Source organism: Cyprinus carpio, chromosome B16 (genome assembly GCF_018340385.1).
Source record: "Cyprinus carpio isolate SPL01 chromosome B16, ASM1834038v1, whole genome shotgun sequence".
NCBI lineage: Eukaryota > Metazoa > Chordata > Actinopteri > Cypriniformes > Cyprinidae > Cyprinus > Cyprinus carpio.
The window spans coordinates 21,666,486-21,688,541 of record NC_056612.1 but is presented as its reverse complement, the minus strand read 5'-3'; the positions used below and the strand labels follow the sequence as shown (position 1 = coordinate 21,688,541).

The window sequence follows — 22,056 nt, the reverse complement described above, 5'->3', positions numbered from 1 at the left end:
CGGTTTTTCAGCGAAAAGTAAACTGTGGAACCAAAAGAAAAACTACAACTCCCAGAATCCCCAGCTATCGTTGATGACGCAGTCAAAAGTCGACCAACACGTTCCCTCCCACCGAGTAACTGCTTGACTTTATAGTATTATTACCTATATTGTTTACTTGAAACACTTATCCACTTGTGGAAATTAAAGGTGGTTATGGCTGCTCCGCTGAAAGTATGTATTGTTGGTTCAGGAAACTGGTGAGTATGAACGTGTAACGATTATATATGATCAATATGTGATTGGTAATGAGATTATTATACAGAACATATGGCGTGGACCAACTGTTATAGCTCAGACATGACTTGCTTAGACTGGAGCACAAGTCTAATTCCCTGTAAGAAACAGCAGTTACAGCGAGCTGATATTCAGATACATATGTTAAGCATTATTATTCTGGACAAAATCAAGTGATTAATGACTTAACTGCATTGATCTGAAGATCTGCATGCTGTATAACCCTGATTTTACTGCAGCTGGCAGAGCAGATTCTTGGAGTTGTAAACCTTGCTTGGAATGCCTGAGTGAACTGCTGTTTAACAACAGACTGGCATTTTGATTAAAGATACTGTTGTGTTTTTCTGTGTCAAGGGCTCTGCAATTGCAAGAATTATTGGCACCAATGCACAGAAACTCCAGCGCTTTGCCACCACAGTCAAGATGTGGGTTTATGAAGAAATGGTCAACGAGAAAAAGCTCTCTGAGATCATCAACACAGAACACGAGAATGTCAAGTACCTTCCAGGCTACAAACTCCCAGAGAATGTGGTAAGACAGTTCCCTGGTAGTTGTAAATAAATAGTAAATAGTACATAAGTTTCATTTGCATTTTTTTTTTGCTATTTAATAATGATTAAGATAATAATAGATATATCAGATCCATGTGTAAAATTAAATATTACACTTGAAATTGATATTAGTCTTTCTCATTTGCATGCTTGCCATCTGTGGCTATCATTTGAAACCAGATCATCTTTTGCATACCATTCTGCATAAATATAGTCTTGTTCAAACTTGCTAGGGTGTGGATTTAAGAATCAGATTTCTGGTGTTTCTCTTGTAGGTTGCGGTGCCGCAGCTTCAGGAAGCCGCAGAAGATGCTGACCTCCTGGTTTTCGTTGTTCCTCATCAGTTTATCCGGAAACTGTGCGATGAGATGGTGGGCTGTGTTTCGGATAAGGCTCGTGGAATTACATTAATCAAAGTAAGAATGCTCTGCATTGTACAGTATATAATTGTTATGCTTTTTGAAGAGGGTTTACAAAGGTAAGGTTTTGTCATTATTTAACTAAAGCCTGATGCGGATTTGACAGCAGCTTGAAAACAACTCGGTAACCTAGTTTTAAACTATGTGGGTGTCAAATAAGCAGTAACTGGTCTAAAAAATATTACTTTGCCTTATCAAATAAATGTTATTTTTAATGTGTTATGGAAGGGGAAAAAGTGTTTGTCTAAAGTGTAGTCTAGACACTTTTTCCCCTTCAGTAATATTATCAAATTAATTTTAAAGTAATATAAATTAATTTTAAGTTTGAAAACTAAGCCTTAAAGATATTTAGCCTATTTATTTATTTATTTAAAAAAAAAGGTTGCACTCAAATTAAGTTGGCTTAAAAAACTGAAGGGCTATAAATGAGCATGATGATTCTTCTCAAAATGCATTTTCATAATGAACCAATGAGTTACCACACAAACAGACAATAATTTTTTCCCATTGTGCAACGTCAATGAATGCCACAATATATTTTTTTTTTTATGTCAGACAAACAAAATGGAACAAAATGTCCATCAATGAAAAATCAAGTAATTGTCTAAATAATTAAATAATATTGCTGTATACCTTCTGTATTATACTCAGCAGTGTGCCAATAAAATGCTTCCCATGGCTGTTTTTGATTTAATATTCCAAGTTTTGGTCAAACTTTGTGTGTCCTCTTCCATGCAGACAGGATGTTCGGGAATGAACAATGCTGAGAAGTCCCTGACTTGATATCTTTTTAAAAGTGCACCATATGTGAAGTGACTCATGGGTAAAAAAATCCCTTTGGCCTGCTGGCAATCTCCTCATGTGCAATTTATCTCCTGGTGCCAGTTTGTCTCTTCTGTTACCGGCTGTGCCGCACAGCGATGCATCTCTGCAGTTATACCTCTCCAAATTTGATTTATCCTTCCCACTTCACTATTTGAAAAGTAGCCTAGTTTCTTACAGTGTTACCTGTTTAATTTTAAAAGATATGGTTTTTTTGTTCTCTTTTTTGGATTTCTACCCATTTCTTGTTTATGTATTTCACCTCCTTTATTATTTTTGTTCTGCTTTGGTGTTCCTCCTCATTTTTTGACTCATTAGGCAAGAAGGTCCAAACAGCTGTGCTCCAGAGTTATATCTACTGAGGGGGAAATAGTGTGATGCTACATTAAAAAAGCATTGGTGTTGATGGGCTCCTTTTTTATTTCTTTGTAGGGCATTGATGAAGGACCAGAAGGATTGAAGCTCATCTCTGATATCATTCGGGAAAAAATGGGCATTGATGTCAGTGTCCTAATGGGGGCCAACATTGCCAATGAAGTGGCAGCTGAGAAGTTCTGTGAGAGCACCATTGGTGAGTGAAGAGTGTTCTGTAGGTAGCATTGCATTCTAGCAACTAAACCACCAGAGGCAAACGCAACAGACATTTTCTTTGATCCACAGGCAGCAAGGTGTTGGAGAACGGCCTCTTGTTCAAAGAGCTCCTGCAGACGCCTAACTTCAGAATCACTGTGGTGGATGATGCTGACACAGTAGAGCTCTGTGGAGCCCTCAAGGTAAATATCAGTCTTGTCTCGTTGCTCATCCCCGGGGAAATATCTTGAATCTGGCACCTGAGATTCAGGGCTTCGGGGGCACGACTCAGACCTCTGTGTAAAGAAGAGCTTGCATGGCTGAATTTACAATTAGATGCTGTAAGGCTGCTGTCTTCCTCGTAAATACATTGTAAAAATCGTTGCTATATTGACAGGATTTGACAAATATTTAGGGTTATTTACAGCTTAAAGGTTTGGTTCACCTGAAACTAAAAATTCTGTTTTTGTTCACTCACCCTCACGTCGTTCTAAACCTGTGTGACTCTCTTTCTTCTGTGGAACACAAAAGACTTTGAGAAATATTACAGTGGTTTAATTTTTGTCGATACAATAGAAATCAATGGTAGCCCAAATTGCTTGGTTGCCAACATTCTTCGAAACATCTTTCTGCAGAAAAAAAGAAAAGAAAAACATCATACATGTTTGAAACGACATGAAAGTGAGTAAATGGTGAGAGAATTGTCATTGTTCCAAACCTATGTGTGTCACAATAGAAGAAATGCTGAATAAACAATGAACCAATAACTATTTTCATTATCATATAATGAAAGTGAATGTGAATTTGGGCTGTTGACCTCCAAAAAGACAGAAAAGCACCATTACAATATACAAAGTAGTCTATATGAGTCTAAATGACATTTTCAAATTTAGAAAACATTTTTAATTAATTGTAATACTAATACTATTTCACAATATTACTGTTTGTTACTTTTTTAAATAAAATAAATGCAGCCTTGGTGAGCATAAGAGACTTCTTTCAAAAGCACTTGAATGATAGTGTATCTTATACCAGAATGTGGGATTTGTGCTTTTGTCACTTGTATCATGTATATGGAAAGTGCCATATACATTGCACCATTCTGCCATTCTAATAACCCTTACTATCTTATTGCACTCTGTTTTAGAACATTGTTGCAGTGGGTGCAGGCTTCTGTGATGGTCTGCAGTGTGGAGACAACACTAAAGCAGCTGTCATTCGTCTGGGATTGATGGAGATGATCGCTTTTGCCAAACTCTTCAGCAAAGACGGTTCTGTATCCTCCGCCACATTCCTCGAGAGCTGCGGCGTGGCTGACCTCATCACCACCTGCTACGGAGGAAGAAACCGGCGCGTGGCAGAGGCTTTTGCCAGGACAGGGAAGGTAAAAAGAAAACCAATCTATTTTAGCCTTTCATCACTTGCCTGATGGCGTGTAATGTACGTTTTATGGATTGAAGGAAGACGCTGAGCATAAAGGCACATTTGCTGATGCAGAAAAGATCAATACAGATCTCTTTTTCTTTCAGAGCATCGAGGAACTGGAGAAGGAGATGTTAAATGGACAAAAGCTTCAGGGACCATTGACTTCTGCTGAGGTCTATCATATCCTCAAACAGAAGGGCCTGGTGGATAAGTATGTGTAAACGTTTTTTTTTTTTTGTTTGTCAGTGCTTATAACTAACAGCCATAATCATATATTATTATATATGTACAATAGCCTTTGTCAGTTGACATGCTCCTGAAATGATGCTCATGTAGGTGGCACAGGTTTAAGTCCCAATTCCACTCACCTCCAAACAATTATGGCACTTTATCTATTAAATAAAAACTGAAGATCTGAAACTGTAATTGTTTTTTTTTTTTTTTAATAATCTTCTTTTTAATGCATACGTTTATCCCCTGTGGCTGTCATTATGCATTAAAAAGATATCTTTGTATTTGGTCAAATAACTTGGATTTGCTTAAGGAGTGTAAAGATTATTTGTACCATAAATATGGAACAAATTATAGTGTCCAATAAATTTTTTAAGTTATAAAAACACAAATCCAACATTTTAGTATCAGATACACTACCATTCAAAAGTTTGGGGTCGGTAAGACTTTTTAAATGTTTTTTTTTTTTTAAACAGAAATTAAATACATTTTTAAAATGTGCCAGAATTTTTATCAATTAAATAGATTTTCAAAATTATAACATGATTTTAATTATTGGTTAATCCTATGCTTAGTAATGCTAATGTTATGTTAATTGTATAAATGTTTTCTCAGGTAAAAAAAAAAAAAAAAAAAGATCTAGCATTCACTACCATTCAATAGTTTAGGGTTAGTAATTTTTTAAAGGGGAAGAAGAAGATGATGATATTAATACTTTTATTTAGCAAGGACATAGTGAACTGATTAAAAGTGAAAAAGCTATTTAAATGTTACAACAGATTTCTGTGTAAGATAAATGCTGTTTGTTTGAACTTTCTATTCATCAGTGAATCCTAAAAGAAAATGTATCACAGTATCTACAAAATTATTTAGCAGAGCAACTGTTTTCAACATTGATAATTAGAAAGCACCAAATCAACATATTAAAATGATTTCTGAAGTGTCATGTGACACTGAAGACTGGAGTAATGGCTGCTGAAAATTCAGATTTGCCACAGGACCTTGCCTGAAAAATCAATAGGACACTAATTGGTATCCTATTTATGGAAAGTGCTGGATACATTGCACAATTCTTAACATAGCAGACAGTGTCTTGTTCAGAGTGACTTTTCTACTGCGGTGTCAGTCCACCTGGAGCATCCTGGGGGCTAAATGACTTGCTGTAGGGCAGGACATAATTGGTGACATCTCAAATCTACATTATTCTCCAGGTTCCCCCTGTTCACGGCTGTTTATCAGATCTGTTTCGAGGACAAACCAGTTCAGGACATGATCACCTGCCTGCAGAGCCACCCCGAGCACCTGTAAGAGTACCACAGCGTCCCCCTTCTCCACCACCATCCCCTGTGGTCTGTTAGGTGGTCCTACCTCCAACATTTCTCATTTTCTTCAATTTTTTTTTTTTTTTACTTAATATACTAATTCAATGTTCTATTTTAAAGTTCTCTTTTTGTCCCAGGTCCATTTCTACTCTAATGGTTAGGCTTGAACTCAGGGGTTTGTTTCCAACCTAGCAGGTTTGTCGTTATTATACATGACAACGTACTCAAAGAGATTTTTCAGAAAAGCCATGCGTTGTTATCTGTTCTGTTTGAGCCTTTTTTTCTCTCTGTCTGACTGCCCTCATGTGGATGGCCCACAATATCACCTCACTGACAGACGAGATGAAATGCCTCTTTTAAATGACGATCGAGATCTCATTATAGAGGCTCACTACATGTCCATATTGAGAGCAACACGACACGACTAGAACCGTTACAATCTTTAAGATTCTGTAGAACCAGCATAATACCAGTTTTTGACACTTTTATACATCGTTTAACACAAGGACAAAGCTGGGATTAAACCACTTTTATTATTTCAGTTCTTAATTGCTTAGTTTCATACTGATAAGTGTTAAAACTGCCATTTACACTGAACTTTTTAAGGGCATGGTAGATGAAGTAAAACTAGATTTCTGTGAAGATGCCTTTTAACTCCTCACTGGTCAGGAACAGTGCTCACAGATCAACGAATACTTGAATGGAATTTTTTTTGTTTTGTTTTAAAGGACAATATATTCTATAAAGGGGGATCGAATCAGTCCCCTCAGTTTCCCAGCAACCCTCTTTTAAGACTAAGTGCTTTCAAAACATAAAAACTTGTTATAGAATGACATAGTTGTCTTTTTATCATGTTACAGTAAAAATAATAGTGTTGCATATTTAAGCTTCAAGAATGCATTGAAACCCCCAATCATTCAAGCCCTAAATAGTAACCGTTTTAGCATCCTGATCAACTACCATATCTACAGTTCCTGTTGTAATAACTCACATTTCTATGAAGATTAGCGGTAAAATACTAATTAAATCTTTAGTTGTACTATGAAAAAAAATGAAGGAATGGTTTAGTAAGATCTGTGGTTTTCTAATGAGGGAGTGTATTACGGGAGCAGTTAGTGTTTAAATCCATAATGGCCTTCTTTTTAGCACTATTCTGTGCTTGCAGATCTGTTAGGTCATACCTAACTCAAGACTAGCTCTTAGCATGTATCTGTTACAGTGTGTCCTATTATTCCGGTGTTGTTTTTATTCTTTTCAGTTTTTATGTAAGACTTTAATTCATCCAAGTATTCAGCTGTGGAAATGTTGCAGTGTACTGAGTCTAACACTCCAGTGGATTAACTGTATATGTATTCATGTTGATATATGAAACCGTCCTGGTTTTTTTTTCCTTTGAGAATGTGACCGTTTTTGCAAGTTGTGTGTTCTAACAAATCTCAACAAGGCTGAACGTTGAAACAAATGCTGCTTTGGAAAGTAACCAATAAAATAATCTCTGTGCTAAATATTTGTTTGATTAAGTATTTATATTGGTTTAAATGTGAAGCAACATTACATTTTGATAAAGAACCCTATTTACATTTTTAATGACATTCTTTCCTGAACAGACACATGATTTATATTCAAAACACTTTTTCAAAATTTCAGTTGCAGCACAAGATAAATGGTGGTAAAAACATTTTATTCCAGAATGCGTGCTTTTTCTTTCCTCAAAATGTATTTAATAATAAAATACAACCCCAAATGTCCCAGAATCAGGGATTTTGAGTGTCAACAGTTTGCGAAACAAAAACCTAAAACAAAAAAAGGAAACTGAACAGCTCCTTTATAGAAGCCATATCTGTACATCCTGTTGGATCTCATAGGGATTTCTATAAAACATTTAAGAGCATCTTTGAAATCATATCTGCATTTCTAATTGACCCAGATGTTTTTGTTTCTCTTTCGATCCCTCATCACCATTGTCTCTCAAAAGTGTCATTAATGACAATTATGATAATGCGAAATGAATCATATATTGTTACTTCCTACCCTCTGTTGAAGATGCTCCAGACACTCATAATGATTCATGTTTTATAAAATTATATCATAACAAAAAAGCTGCATGGATTTGAACAATCTCACAAACATCTATTTTACACACACGCACAAAGACATATATATTTTTTAAAAGAGCAGATTGGTCTTTGCAAGAAGCAGTCCAAGACAATCTGACTCAAATAGATGCTTGTATCCCTGTCAAACTAGTCTTCCTCATCATCATCACCACTAAAAGACAGCAGGCTGTTGTTCTTCACCTTCACACCAGCTTTTGACTCTTTCTTCTCTCCATCCTCATTTTTCTTCTTCTTGCTAGAGCTAGCAGTAATGCCTTCGAATTTATCAGAGGAGCGTTTGACAGGCTTCTTAAAGATGATCTTCCCATCCGATGGAGGCTGTTCATCTAAAGAAAATGAAGCATTTACTTTAATGAATGACTTTGTACTTGCCGAACACCAGAACATTAGGGATGACTCGAGTGATTTTTTTTTTTACTTTCTCCGTCATAAAATCTACCTGCCATCCTTTGGTACAAGAAAAAATTATATGTGTCAAAACTGATCAGATTTAGAAATAGTATTACATTTAAAAAGTCAGATATAATCATATGTTAAATATTATATATTTATAATATTAAATAGGGATACAAACACTGGTTCAATCTATCAATGTAGTCTTTACTACAGTTAGTCTACAATAGAAAGACTCTTATTTAATAACTTCAGAGAACAGCCACTAAGCAGTTTAAATATTCAAAATGAGTGCATTTCACAGCAAGACCAGAACGTTTGCATGATTATCATCTTTTCATTGCTACGCAAATATTACCAAGTCCCTCACCAACCACATTCAGAGCAACAGTCACCAAATGCGCAGGACCAAAATATTTGATTAACTAAATAAAAATTAAGATTAAATACCAAAATTAAGCTTTTCATTATATATTATTTTTAACATCTTTTAATATGAATACTGTACCAATATTTATAGTATTAGATTTATGAAAGAACTAGTAATAAGTTATGAAATGTTTAAATAATAAACATTGCATTTTTTATTTATGGAATGTTAAATGTGCACCTTTAATTATTCTTTTATGTCATTTCATTGAGATAATTATTGCATTTTGAGTTTTTGGGTCCACCATGGGTCAGTGATGAGAAGCTCAGAACTGCATGAAAGATATGGTTTGATCGCTATTTTTGGAATCTGTGCATTACCTTTGTTTGAATCATTCGTATCATCTTTGATTTTCATAACCTCTTCAGCACTCAGATCTCCCTTTTTCAAGACCACGACCTGCGGCATCTCGTCCTCGCGATCACTGTCACCACTGTCCTCATCCAACTGCGGCATCTGCTGCTTCTGCAACAACAAAAGCAACAACATTTATATGGTATTCCACTTCCTACAACACAAATGAATGCAATAAACGTTTCGTATGAAAACCTAGTGAGCTACCTACATTTGCATACAGACAACATTGTGTAGACATGCGTTCAGGCAGCACTGTTTTCTCGCGGAGGCACGACTAACGTTAATGTAACTAAAACACTTACTTTAGTCTCCACTGTCGGCCCTTCTTTAAAACCAACATCGTTCTTGAATTTCTTCAGAAAAGAAGGCTCGGCTGGCTTCACCCATGATACATTACCCTTTTTACTCATTGTGTTTCAGTTCAAATCAGTCTGATTAATCGTAAATGCGCTTACAAACACTAAACACTCAAGAAGCAGGCGCGTGAAGTTTGCGTTCATCCAACCTCATCAATACGCGTCTGTAAGCGACCAATCAGCGGCGCTTTCTCTGTTTCCTACATTCCTAGAACTATTTGTCATTACAATTTATTTCCTCAAGAGGCGCTCGGTGGCTCAGAATTATTTACAGTTTATGCAGAAAGCCGAAATCTCCTCTGAGCTACGCTGTGTTTTTACATAACACTCATAACGCCTACAAATTCTTCAGCAGCGAAAATAATTTCCGCCCAAAAAACATTAAAACGCAATTAAACTGAAAATACATGATACGCCGCAAGCTAAAGTCCCGCCCATTTAATGACTACGTGTTTTCAACGCTGGCTGCCTCTTTTTACCTGTGTGATTTATTTCTGTGATGCACAGTAGGAAGTTTCATTATCATTTTATGTATTAAAATGCAAACTATGGGGGTAAAATAATACTGTTATCACAGTCGAGTCTGAGTGACTCAGTCGGACCGAGCTGGGATTATGTTGCCTGGCGTGTTTTATGCCTTAATCGCGGGGTTTCTGGCAGCTTTAGCATCATCTTCGGCTAAGTTGTCCCTGGGTGCTGTTTATCTGAAAGATGTGTGTGAAACAGGGCTGAAGATCTGGACAGATGGACAGGAGAACACTGATGGAGTTGATAGCACAGCTTGTGACTGGGTAAGAAGTGTTCTATATATGCATCTATGTTTAAATGAAGGTAATAATGTTATTGTAATGAACATGCTGTCGTTGATTACAGTTACATATCCCCCTTCGGCTGCTTTGTGGTGGTCTTCTGTTCACCTGCAATGCTGTGATGTGGACCTTCTTCGCCAAAGCACTCAGACACTCGTCTTCCTCTGCTCGGGCCACTGTGACCACCACTGCCTCAAATTTTATCTCCTCTGTGAGTTTTCCCTCCTCAAACCTTCAAATTCATTTGAGAAAGCAGTTATTCAATGATTTAATACTGTCTTTTTCCCAGGCTTTTCTTGGACATGTGATCTTTGGTGAAACTCATGCCACGCTGTGGTGGGTTGGTATCATTTTGACCCTGACAGGGCTTTACGTCTTGCATGGATCAACTCCTCAGGCTCCACAGGAAAATGTGGATAAGAAATATGATTGACAGAAGAATACAGGGAGCAACAATTCCTTATCCAATGCTTGAAGTGAAATCAGTCAAGTGAAAGGCTGTAAGAAAACCACTAAGAGCTAATAAGAATTATGCACAGTTGTATGAAAGAATTATCTATGCTAAATTTCTATATTTTTTTCTGTCGTAGGATTGCTTTTGTAGTTAATTTATTTTGATGCATCAGTGAAAATAATGTGGAAAAATTGCACCATGCAAAGCCTTGAAATGTGTATGACTTTGAGCCTATAGTCATGCAGTGGACTTGCTCTATATCTTGCCTCAATCATGTATGGTAACTTACAAGTTTATAATAAATCAGTTTATACTCTTGTTTATCACTATGACCTGAAATATGTTTATGACGTATACTTTGCTGGATATTTGACCAAATGCAGCTGTGGATCTCAAATGAAATTTTGTTTCACCTCTCAACTTTCTCTGAAACATTATTTTTAAATTCCAAGTCTTCCAAAGTAAAACTTGATCAATCACTCCAGTCAGAATAATGTAGTCAAAGGGGTGCACACACTGATATGTGTTTAAATGTTTTCGGTTATTAAATGACTATTGTGTGTCAAACCACTGACCTGGACTCTATTTTAAAGGGAAACTCAACCACAAAAGCAGCATCTATTGAGCACAGCAGGATATTATCATGTATTCTACTCAGAAATCACATGTGAAAGTTGACCTGGCACTACGTGGGGGTATAATAGCCCACCTGCAACCATACATTTCTGTTCAAACAACAATGGACTTGTAAAAACTGCACATTTTATTCAAATTTATTTGAAGAAGCTTAAATCGAAAGTGTGCAGCCATGGGAAACATCAGGTAATGGAAAAAATACAGAACGTAACAAAAAAACAATAATGTAGCCAGTAATGGGAAAATGCACAGGTATAGAATTTTTTTTTTATATATATATATATATATATATATATATATATATATATATATATATATATACAGTATATATATATATATATATAAAGGCCATAAATACAATAAAAAGAAAGAACAATGCCATAGAACAACAAAATTGTAAAATATCAGTAAAATCCTGGGATGATACAGTATGTTTTACATGCATTTTTGCTAATTATGTAAAGGCTCGAAGGGTCTACTAAGCACCATGTTTTTATATCATCAGATTCTGCACCTGAATTTGTATATTCATTGGTTTGCAGCCATTTTATAGTGTTTCAATGCCAGGAGATAAAAAAATATAATCTTGCAATACAGTAAGGCATTTCATACATATACACTATTTACCTGTGATGATGCATCTTTATAGTGTCCTATAGGAAAGAATTAACTTACAGTTACTTAAAACAGTATTATTAATATCCTAGGTCTTATAAAACATATAGATACGCAAAACAAAAAGACGTCACTGCTCCAGGAACAGCTGGCATAATAAAGTATGTTATGTGACACTGTCAGGAACTCAGTCTTTCTATGCACAGTATAAGTTTCTCTTTAGAAGAGCTAGCTGTATTTTTGGCTTAAAATACTGCTTTAAGGCACTTTGGTACAGTATGTAAATGTTTTTTTCCATAGGTTAAAAAAACGAGTCCATATTCAAATGTCCACTAGTCTCTTTGCAAGTCCAAGGCAGAAACTGTGACATTTGAGCCTTTGGGTTTTGGATCTAATGAGGCTCCAAAGGAATCTCAATCACATCTTCCTCAATGATTTCACCCTGTGGGAACATGGGAACAGGATCCAAAGTATCTTTCTGGCATGAGAGATCTGTGAACGGGCTCAACCAGGCCATAGAAAGAGGACCTCCGAACACTGACTTCATAGCTTCCAAGGATGGAGCCTTCTCCCATGTAGGGTCTTCACGCTTCAACTTTTCAATGCCCTGAAAAAAAGAAAACAACAACGCTGTGATTCTCGAAAGAGATATGAAATAATAGACTCCATAAATAGATGGAAAACAATATTCATATTAGCAAAACATAAACAAAAACAAACTTAAGTTCCACTGATTGAACTGAAAAGGAAAGCAAATGGTTACCATGCCTGCATGTTTAATCTTTAATATGAAATAACCAGATTGGAAGAAATGGTTTGACTTTCACTTTATGGCACAAATGAAAAACACATGGAGCATGCAGCATGCCTTCACATTACAAACGAGGTATCTAAAGGAAAAGAAAAACAGATCATCTTAAATAGCATGCATTGTGTCGAATGAACAAATGTGTAGCAATCAAAGCTTACCTCCATCTCACACCATTGAAACAGGGACATCAGTCTAATTTAATACTTACGGAGCCCTGCACATGGCATGCAGGAAAAAAAAAATAGTAGGCTAAATTATAAATTGTGAAAATTGTGTGCACGATTTGATAATTCGTTCCTTCGATTTGCTAAGTTGTCCATACGATTTATAAATCGAGAACAAATTAGTAAATTGTGCACACAATTTAGCAAATCAAGAGAACAAATTAATAAATTGAGTGAACGAAATATTAATCGTGTGCACGTTTCAGTACCTCGAGGGAACGAATTAGTAAAACGTGCGCATGATTTATTTATTTTTTCTTCCATGTCATGTGCGGGGCTCCGTAAATATGAAATAAAATTAGTTGCTTTTTCATTCATTTTATTTCCCCAAAAAACAAAGATTTGATATTTCTGAGCAAGGGAACTACTCATTAAACAACACAAAAGAATAAAAAAGGAGAAAACTGATTAGTGTCAAAGACAGACAGGAAATGGACAGGAAGACAAAGACCAAGCAAATTTGGAAAAATTTGGTCCTCTTGGGAGATTGCAACACAGTGATTTTGCAATGTGACTGGCATTTTAGCTGCTGATTTTCATGTCATTAGACTGGATTCACATACAGGAAATGTACTGTCAGACACTGACACACTGTCCCATAAAGCACTAATGACACACTGTTCAGGTTTTTAATTATGTACCATTTGTCAGAGAAGAACAGAATGATTGTCTGTTTCATACACACCTAAAAGTGCAAGCACATATCATCTGTTCATCATAACAAAAATGTATATTAATAAAATGTAAAATGCAATTAATCAAAACAATGGCAACAACGGTAAATCTAACGTTTTCAAAAACATTAGAAAAAATTTTTTTTTTAGGCCTGTTCCTTTCTTAAACATTTCTGCAAACCAAGTTTATGGAAACATACCAAGTAAATCAGCTCTAAAAAAAAAAAAAGTACAGAGTGTACAGTATATTGAGTATAGGAAGTAAATCTGATAGGACAGCTGAGTAACATCAGTACTGTTATCACTCGAAATCTTATGTGTAACAGCAAATGTATCTCAAAACACATTCTTTACATTTATAAAGTAATTATAATTTAAATGGAATTATTTTCAATGTTAAGAATCAAGGGTGTAGAAATGAGGTGACTATGCAATGATTATGTAATTTAATAATAGATAAACTCTGTTTTACAATACTTGTGAGTGTAAAAAAAAATTGTGTATCACTTTATTGATATTTTTCAATAATGTCTCTTTAGTTACATTTCTGTTTATTATCATTTTCAAAAATAATCAAACCAATTTATGATCAAATGTCAAAACTGCATCATTTAATATAGAATCACTAGAATCCAAGCTTTGTCAGAACATATTTACACCCGTTTATATACTTTTTATATTTTGTACACAGCCAGTGTCAATAATGTTAAGGCCTGTTTACACCAAGAATGATAAATATAAGGATAACTATAACTATATGTCCTTAATAGCAGTGTTTATAACAGCAGGGCTGTCACTATTTTTAATAATTCATGAGCTTGAAAATTTGTTTAAAATTCCAATGATATTGTTCCTCAATGTCATTATTGTTATAAAGAATGATTTATAGTTATCATTACAGTTATAATCCTTGGTAAAAACTGCCCTTAAAAGTTTTTTTTTTTTTTTTTTTTTTTGTCAGCATAATAAACCATTTTATTGAATGGTTGTCAGTGCTCTTATACTGTAGCTAGGTATTTAAAAAAAACAGATTGTTTAAAAGTACCTTCAGAAAGTGGGTTATCATTCTGGTAAGATTACAATAGTGATTATATTAGCATAAATTGGCTTCTATTATCTGGGCAACATTCATCTTCATTTGGGTGTAGCTAGACAGAGATGCTTGAGATTATGACATGATAAAGCATCCACTTTCTGTTCTGAATGAAAATAAATAGAAGCAAGTATAACTGGATATGCAATGATTTGTTCCCTGAAAGATGAAGGTGATTTAGTCTCACTGGTAAATGCTCCGTTTGAGTCGAGATTACAAATTAAAAGATGCTGTTAATAAGGGCAGTCCAAGTGCACTCGAGTCTCTAGCGTAAAGCTTCTTGAGCTCAGACCACATACTGGTAGGGGTCAGCTTTCCCGTGGTCGGGTGTGGAAAATGGGCTAAACCATGCTATCGAGAAGGGGTGTCCGAATACCGCCTTCATGTTCATCCATTTTGTTTTTTTAGCCCATCTTCTCTCTTCCTTTTTCAACTGCTCTATGCCCTAAAAACAAGAGATAACCGAAACTTCAGAGTGTGTGAATATTACAAAACAGCAGAGGAAAAGAACAACTGACCCATTCCATAAAACAAAGAACTTCATCCAAATGTTTATTATGATTTTCACAGTGAACAGTCATGCTCATAATACAATACTAGCATTCTCCTTAGTCCATGCAGTGCAGTATACACTGCATACTGCCCACTTATTTATAAAAAGATTGTGGAGTATAATGTATTATATAATGGTATGTATCTCAAAACAGTAATGTGATAAAATGGTACTGTAACTGTTATTTAACAGATAACTTTTTTAGGATTTTTAATCCAGGTGTATGTAAAAATGTCTTGACTCTCAATATTCCAATCAAATAAGGATTCAAAAAAGAGTTGATAATAATTCAGGTTTATTCCTCATATTGGAAGAATATGTAAAACTGAGAGCATTTTATCTATTTGGATGATGTGTTGCCTCCAATATTCATCTTATTTTCATAAAAAAAAAAAAAAAAAAAAAAAAAAAAAAATATATATATATATATATATATATATATATATATATATATATATATATATATATATATATATATATATATATATATATATATATATATATATATATATATATATATATATATATATATAATATATATATATATATATATATATATATAAATTAAATTAAAACACATTAAAACAATTAATAATAATAATAATAATAATAATATGTATATAACTTTTACATTTAACAAATTTAAATTTGCATACACACAATATACACTACCTTCAAAAGTTTGGGGTCAGTAAGATTTTATTATGTTCTTGAAAGAAGACTCTTATACAGTAAATACAGTAATATAGTGAAATATTACTACAACTTATAAACTGTTTTCTGTTTTAATATATAAAAGTGTACTTTATTCCTGTGACTGTTACTCCAATCTTCAGTGTCACATGATCTTTTAGAAATCATTCTAATATACAGATTCCGTCCTCACAAAGCATTTCTTCTTATTATCTATTGAGCTGCTTAATATTTCTGAGGAAACTTATTTTTCAGGATTCTCTGATGAATAACAAGGCTGTATCTATAGAACAGGAATATGTGTGAATTGTGTTTCCAGGTCAGCTGTTAAATGTTCACAAGACCATGTCTTATGCAATAAGTTGACCAAAGCACTGGATAGTTTGGACTCATGTGTCAAGTGTCACCAATTTACAGCATATTTTAATTATAACTTACGGTAAAGGTAGGGTATGTGGCAAAAAAAAAAAAAAACAGAATAGATGTATGCTACTATTATTTAATACACAGTGACCTAGTTATACTTGTTGCATATGTGTTACATTTCACTACAAGCACGATGGCATTTTTGGTAAACTGTCCACATGCATTAACCTAAAAATAACAATATCAGACCACAAGCACTACCTCCACCACATTCGCCCACTGCTGAAAGGAAGCGATCTCTTACCGTCTCATCTGTGCAGATGGAATGGATTTGGGTGCCAAACATCACAGAGGTGAAGATGAGGAAGAGGAGGCCCTCAAAGCACAGGAGGATGAGGAGGATGACAGTGGCTGGAGGGGAGAAGGTACTGCACTCTGGGGTCAGGAGGGAAGAGGGAACACACACAGCTATACAATAAACCAACACAACTATAAAATCCAAGTTCTTTTTGTCTATGTTTAATTATTTGTAACAAAGAAAAATAAAAAATAGAGTGAATATCTGGCAACAAATCTGTATGTGTATGTGCAAACTGGGACACAATAGGCTTGTAAAGCGTTGAAACACATCATCAAGTGGGTTGAGAGGTTTGATCATTTCACCAAGCTTGGTTAGCAATATACCAGTGACCTGTTTGAAAACGCCATTGGTAGCACTGGTTTTGTTGTTATTTTTGGATTGACATTTATATGCTACTGTTCAAATGTTTGGGGTCAGAAAGATTTGTTTCATATTTATGAAAGAAGACTAATAATCAGCAAGATTGCATTTATTTGATTAAAAATACAATCGAATAGTTGAAGGGAGCTATTGACTTCTATTGTATGGAACAAAATACTATGGAAGTCAATGGCTACCATCAACTGTTTGATTATAAGCATTACTCAAAATATCTTCTTTTGTGTTCAAAAGAAGAAATAAACTCATACAGGTTTGGGACAACTTGGGGGTAAGTAAAAGCATTTTAATTTTGGGGTGACCAAACTATAAACCTGTTTACTAGCCCCTAACTTTTGAATGGTTGTGATTATGAAATTCATTCCAACACAGGCTTTTCTCTTCTAAATAACCTGCACTTTGAGTATATTTGCCAGCAGCAAACACAGGTTGAAAAACGTATGCAAAGCTGAATAAAACTGTTATCACTAGAGCTTTGGTAGGGAGATAAGAATGTCCTCCAATAGCAACAATGTGTGTTTGAATCTGCTTCTCCTTCTTCATTACCTGTCCACTTTTGTACTAATAAAAAGGACATTATATTACATTTACATAATACTGTTTGTCCATCATAAAAAAAGGTGGTCTACTTTTATGACACTTTTATGGTGCTTTGTTAGTTTGTAATCAAATGGAAAAAAACAACCAGTGTATTCAATGTACTGGAAAGAAATACACATTTGAAAGAAGGCTAAAATTACAGTTTACATTTTCGGGTTGCTTTAAGAAGTACTTATCTGTATTTGCAAAGGCTGGAATGCTTTTTCCAGTAGATAACTTTCTAAATTGCATGCCTGCCATCTGACCCTTACATCTATGGTCAGTGGGGTCAAGTTATCAATCTTGCTTTGCTAACAATAAGTTGCTTTTCTTACTTACTTGTCCAGTCATCTTCAAAGCAGTAGAGAAAGTGAAAGACCACCATGACCAAGGCATGCAAAGAGATCAGGGAAATGTACATCTGAAAAACACACCAGCACCAACATTAGATGTTTGTTACTGTTGGTTTCAAATAGCCATAATGAAATAAAACATACAATTAAATCCCTAGTGAAAACATCACAATCAATTTAATATTAATTATACTTTCAAATTCAGAAGGAATTAATTGATTGGACTTTTATTAGCAAGTCCAGAACTAGTTTCATTAAAATGAAATGCTTACAACATGTGGCTAACACAACAGTGTCTGTGGTATTTTTAGAAGTGCGCATGATGAGCCGTTTTAATACTTACTGTGAAAAGCACAAAGTACTTCTGGTTACTTTCCCCGACACAATTGTTTACCCAAGGGCAATGATGATCCATCTTCCGTATACAACGCTTACAAACACTAAAGTGAGTTTGAAAAGAAAGGGTTGAAGTAAAGAAAGAGATGAAAAAGTCTCCTTAACACTTCCAAACAACTGAAAGACTAACTTAAACAATGTGCTTGAAGATAAGGCTTTCATAAATATTCAGCTTCATTTACAGGGGTTGGGGAAAATAATGTGAACACTTATTATTACAGGGGTTAATATCATTTGTGTAGGCTACAATGAAAACATTGCTATTATCTTTTATTTATCCTTTCTGTTGTCATATGCATATCAGTGTTGTACAAATTGTGTTCAGTTCAAGCCGTGGGTGAAATGGTACCCAAATCATAAGAACATGTTTAGCAGGAGCTTCTGTAAGTTTACCAGACCAATTGTTTGGTGTTTTATAGTGTTGTTTGGTTTTCCAGACTTTATGATCAAGACTGCATACATAAAGTATGGGAAGACTTTATAACGAAGAAGAATAATGGGCGGAACCTGAAAGTGAATAATAGAGACTGTCAAACAACACAGAACAACTGCCGCAAAGTGACAGCAAACCTCAATAGACTACAGAGAACTTCACAAAACCAGCATCCATGAAAGAGCTGCAACTGCTAAAACTTTAATCACAGACACAAATGGCAAAATCAGAAAAAAATAATAATAATAAAAAAAAAAAAATAATAATAATAAAAAAAAAATAAAAAAAAATAGCAAAACCTGGACAGCTGGAACACCCTGGCCAGCTTAATCACCCAACTTGAATATTATCAAACCCCTGTGGGAAGTTTTGGAGATGCAGAGTCCCTCCTTCAACATCTCTGAAACAACTGGCAGATGATGACAATCCATTGGAGACTATTTAGAAGTTGAATTAATCTATTCTAAGAAGGTTGGAAGTTGTACTGAAGGCAAATGGTGGTAAAACACCATAATAATGAAATATTGCCTATTTCTAAGGTGTTCACATTATTTTGTGCAAGCCCTGTATATACATACATATTAACTCAGAACATGACTATGTTGTAAGGAATGTGCTGTGCAAATGGTAATAATTAAAAAGAACAGAATAGAAAGCATCTAAAATGATCTCAATGCAGAAAAAACATGGACGGTAATATAACCATGATGAATAGTGCTGCTACAGTTACACATCTACGTCTCCATAAGCTCCTGTCTCACCTGCAGTGGTGAGCTCTGTCCGGCTTAATACTGCAGCACTTGGGACATTTGTAAACCACCTGGCCTGGCTTCAGCTGCAAGCTCTCGATGTACTCCTTTGTGGCGTTGCCCTTTGGCACGGCTCCCTAAGAAAGCATCAGGCAACTTCAGCAACATTTTAATAGCAGTATGGGAAGCATTTATGACACCTTGCTGAAGATTTAGGGAAGAGTGGGGAAAAAAAAAATAACATTACTTTTCTTAAATTGCAAGCATGCTACAGTGATGACACTTATGCCCAATATTTAACTTTTTCTTTTTTGATACCTACTGAATTCAAATTAATGTCTATTTTATATCTATGCTGTTGGATTATAGTTAACATTAATGGTGTTGCTAGTAGCTAAAATACAAGATTTTATTGTATCTTGTGAAGATCTTGGCTGTGATCTCAGGGAGCAATTATAACACTTTAAAATCATTATAATGAATGAATGACTTAATATTGAACTAATATTATTGCTGTTATTAGTAGCAGCAGTAGTAGTAGTAGTATATGTGCATATATACATACACACACATATATATATATATGTGTGTGTGTGTGTGTGTGTGTGTATATATATATATATATATATATATATAGTATAATAAGTAAGCATTACATACATTTCCTCTCATATACTGGTAGAAACCCTTCATAATGTGGGAAATCTTCTCCCCTGCCCAACAGACACCATGAAAGCATTGATTATTGCAGGTAAAAACCCACCGGGTCAGTGCACATGGCTCTGAAATGAGATGCCACGGCAAGGAAGGCCAGGCTGTTGAAGAGTGTGCCATTCACCAGGCTGTAGGTGAGGTTCTTCGATGGAATCAGCATGACGAACAGCACGACGAACACAGCAAAGAAGACGAGAAGCCAGGTGATGATCGCACAAACGATGCCGCAGGCATCTTTGATGAACCACATGCTATTCTGTCGCTCATGACAGGGAGGAAGACACTGTACAGGCTGCAGCCCACTGGCCTGCCTCTCGACGTCCCTGAAACGTGGCACTGAACTTCTCATCCTACCACAGAGATGCCATCCTGTCAGAAATGATGGAAAAGAGACAAGGATGGATAAAACTACCTCATTACATCACAAAAGTTAGTGCAAAGTCTATTTCGAGTTCACATAAAACCATGGCAAGCAGAACAAAGTATAGATTTACTGTAGTATTTAATCAGTGGTTCTCAACCAAGGAGTTTTAAAAATTCCAAAGAGAAAGATTGTCATTTTTATTTAAGAACCAGAATTCTTATGGTCTTTGAAAACCTGGATATACATGGGAATTTTAAAAAGGTTACTTCTAGACCTGGAAAAGTCAGGGAAATTCATAAAATTCTAAAAGGTCATGGTCATTTTTAGTTATGTCAACATATAAATTCATTTGTGAGTACAAAAGATATTGAATTGTATCTAGAAAATAAAATTATACTTAAAACCCTGTAATTAAAAAAAGTAGACTAGACAAAAGTCATTTAAATAAATAGGTGTAAAAGTGTAAACTGTGGGGGACTTGGAGTGAAAAATGTTGAGAACCACTGGTTTAGGAGACGCAGAAGGTCATATTTAGTGAACGCAGCAGTATGGAAGCTGCGGTCTGACAGATACAGACACTTGAGCAGAACCAACAGTGTCACTAGAGGCCACACTGTAGTTTCACTGGAATTTTTTTTTTTTTTTTTTTTTTTTTTTTTTCGCTTTATGGCCCACAAATCAATACTACATCCAACTTTTATGCCTACTGATGGCATTCCTGTCTACTTGGGTCCATAATGAGACAGTCATGCATTGTTCAAGAGTGCCAGACATTATTTAGCAGTAACATTACGCGTTTCAAAATATATAAACAATTATTTACTTCACCAAACAGCCCAAAATCTGGTTTGTAAAGTCAAAGCAGCAGAAATAGGACATAATATCACAATAGCGTGAATTACGCCTTGACTGTGCCAAGATATCATCAATAACACATACAACATCCGAGCGCACCGTTTATCATATTATTACATCTCATGAAATAGTAAGTGTATGGCATAACAGTTCATAATAACATGATTTTGAATGAATAACAATGAATTCAATAAGCCAGATTTGTGACCATGGCGATACTACTCACATATTTGGCGACACTGATGGTGCTCCTCGCGTTTGCTCGCCCACTCAAGGCAGAGAAGATCCACAAATGCATGGATCACGCTAACAGGGGGACATCTTTGAGATTAGTGTTTTAACAAAAATTGTGGTTTACCCGATTATTGCATGGGGGCTGGTGAAATGCTGCATTTTTGTGCGGAGCCAGCTCCTCCCTTCACTGGAGAAACTGATAACCACACCTCCCTCTCACTAGAGGCGCAACCGGATCACGATCCGAATTAGAAACTACTTTTAGAAAACGAATCGTTGGATTGCTAGGCGTTGCTTGGGAGACTTAAACTTGAGGTCTTTTATTTGGGGGAGCTTGGAGGCTCAGACAGCCCAATATCCCATTGAGGCGCATTCAAATCTCAGGTTGTTTTAATACTATTGGTTATACTTTGTAGCATTAAAAGTGTAATCATTTAAATATT

The 22,056-nt window shown here is 35.3% G+C and overlaps 4 protein-coding genes across 7 annotated transcripts; 2 read left to right on the top strand and 2 right to left on the bottom strand.

Annotated features, from left to right (window-relative positions):
* Positions 1–69: 69 nt before the first annotated feature.
* On the top strand, positions 70–7,123 carry LOC109066018 (glycerol-3-phosphate dehydrogenase 1-like protein). Its single transcript, XM_042741478.1, has 8 exons — positions 70–239; positions 630–807; positions 1,103–1,243; positions 2,501–2,639; positions 2,729–2,841; positions 3,786–4,022; positions 4,168–4,274; positions 5,506–7,123. The coding sequence occupies exons 1-8, from the start codon at positions 196–198 to the stop codon at positions 5,600–5,602; spliced, it is 1,056 nt and encodes a 351-aa protein (XP_042597412.1). The 5' UTR covers positions 70–195; the 3' UTR covers positions 5,603–7,123.
* A 157-nt stretch (positions 7,124–7,280) lies between these two features.
* kiaa1143 (KIAA1143 ortholog) lies at positions 7,281–9,453 on the bottom strand. 2 transcript variants are annotated; one of them, XM_019083072.2, is made up of 3 exons: positions 9,216–9,453; positions 8,877–9,021; positions 7,281–8,059 (listed from the first exon to the last, which is right to left on the bottom strand). In XM_019083072.2, exons 1-3 carry the CDS (start codon positions 9,321–9,323, stop codon positions 7,860–7,862), a joined length of 453 nt encoding a protein of 150 aa, XP_018938617.1. In that variant the 5' UTR covers positions 9,324–9,453; the 3' UTR covers positions 7,281–7,859. The 2 variants fall into 2 exon arrangements, with proteins under 2 accessions (XP_018938617.1, XP_042597414.1); XM_042741480.1 differs by having other exon boundaries at positions 9,122–9,262.
* Positions 9,454–9,676: 223 nt separating this feature from the next.
* Positions 9,677–11,508, top strand: tmem42a (transmembrane protein 42a). Its single transcript, XM_019083071.2, has 3 exons — positions 9,677–10,060; positions 10,143–10,289; positions 10,368–11,508. Exons 1-3 carry the CDS (start codon positions 9,884–9,886, stop codon positions 10,509–10,511), a joined length of 468 nt encoding a protein of 155 aa, XP_018938616.1. The 5' UTR covers positions 9,677–9,883; the 3' UTR covers positions 10,512–11,508.
* A 210-nt stretch (positions 11,509–11,718) lies between these two features.
* Positions 11,719–21,854, bottom strand: LOC109066068 (palmitoyltransferase ZDHHC3-A-like). Of its 3 annotated transcripts, none has more exons than XM_019083069.2 (7): positions 21,606–21,854; positions 20,210–20,529; positions 19,459–19,583; positions 18,212–18,308; positions 17,855–17,936; positions 16,502–16,632; positions 11,719–12,390 (listed from the first exon to the last, which is right to left on the bottom strand). In XM_019083069.2, the coding sequence occupies exons 2-7, from the start codon at positions 20,507–20,509 to the stop codon at positions 12,175–12,177; spliced, it is 951 nt and encodes a 316-aa protein (XP_018938614.1). In that variant the 5' UTR covers positions 20,510–20,529; positions 21,606–21,854; the 3' UTR covers positions 11,719–12,174. The 3 variants fall into 3 exon arrangements, with proteins under 3 accessions (XP_018938614.1, XP_042597413.1, XP_018938615.2); XM_042741479.1 differs by having other exon boundaries at positions 21,738–21,847; XM_019083070.2 differs by lacking the exon at positions 11,719–12,390 and adding an exon at positions 13,117–15,030 and having other exon boundaries at positions 21,606–21,849.
* Between the last annotated feature and the right edge of the window lie 202 nt (positions 21,855–22,056).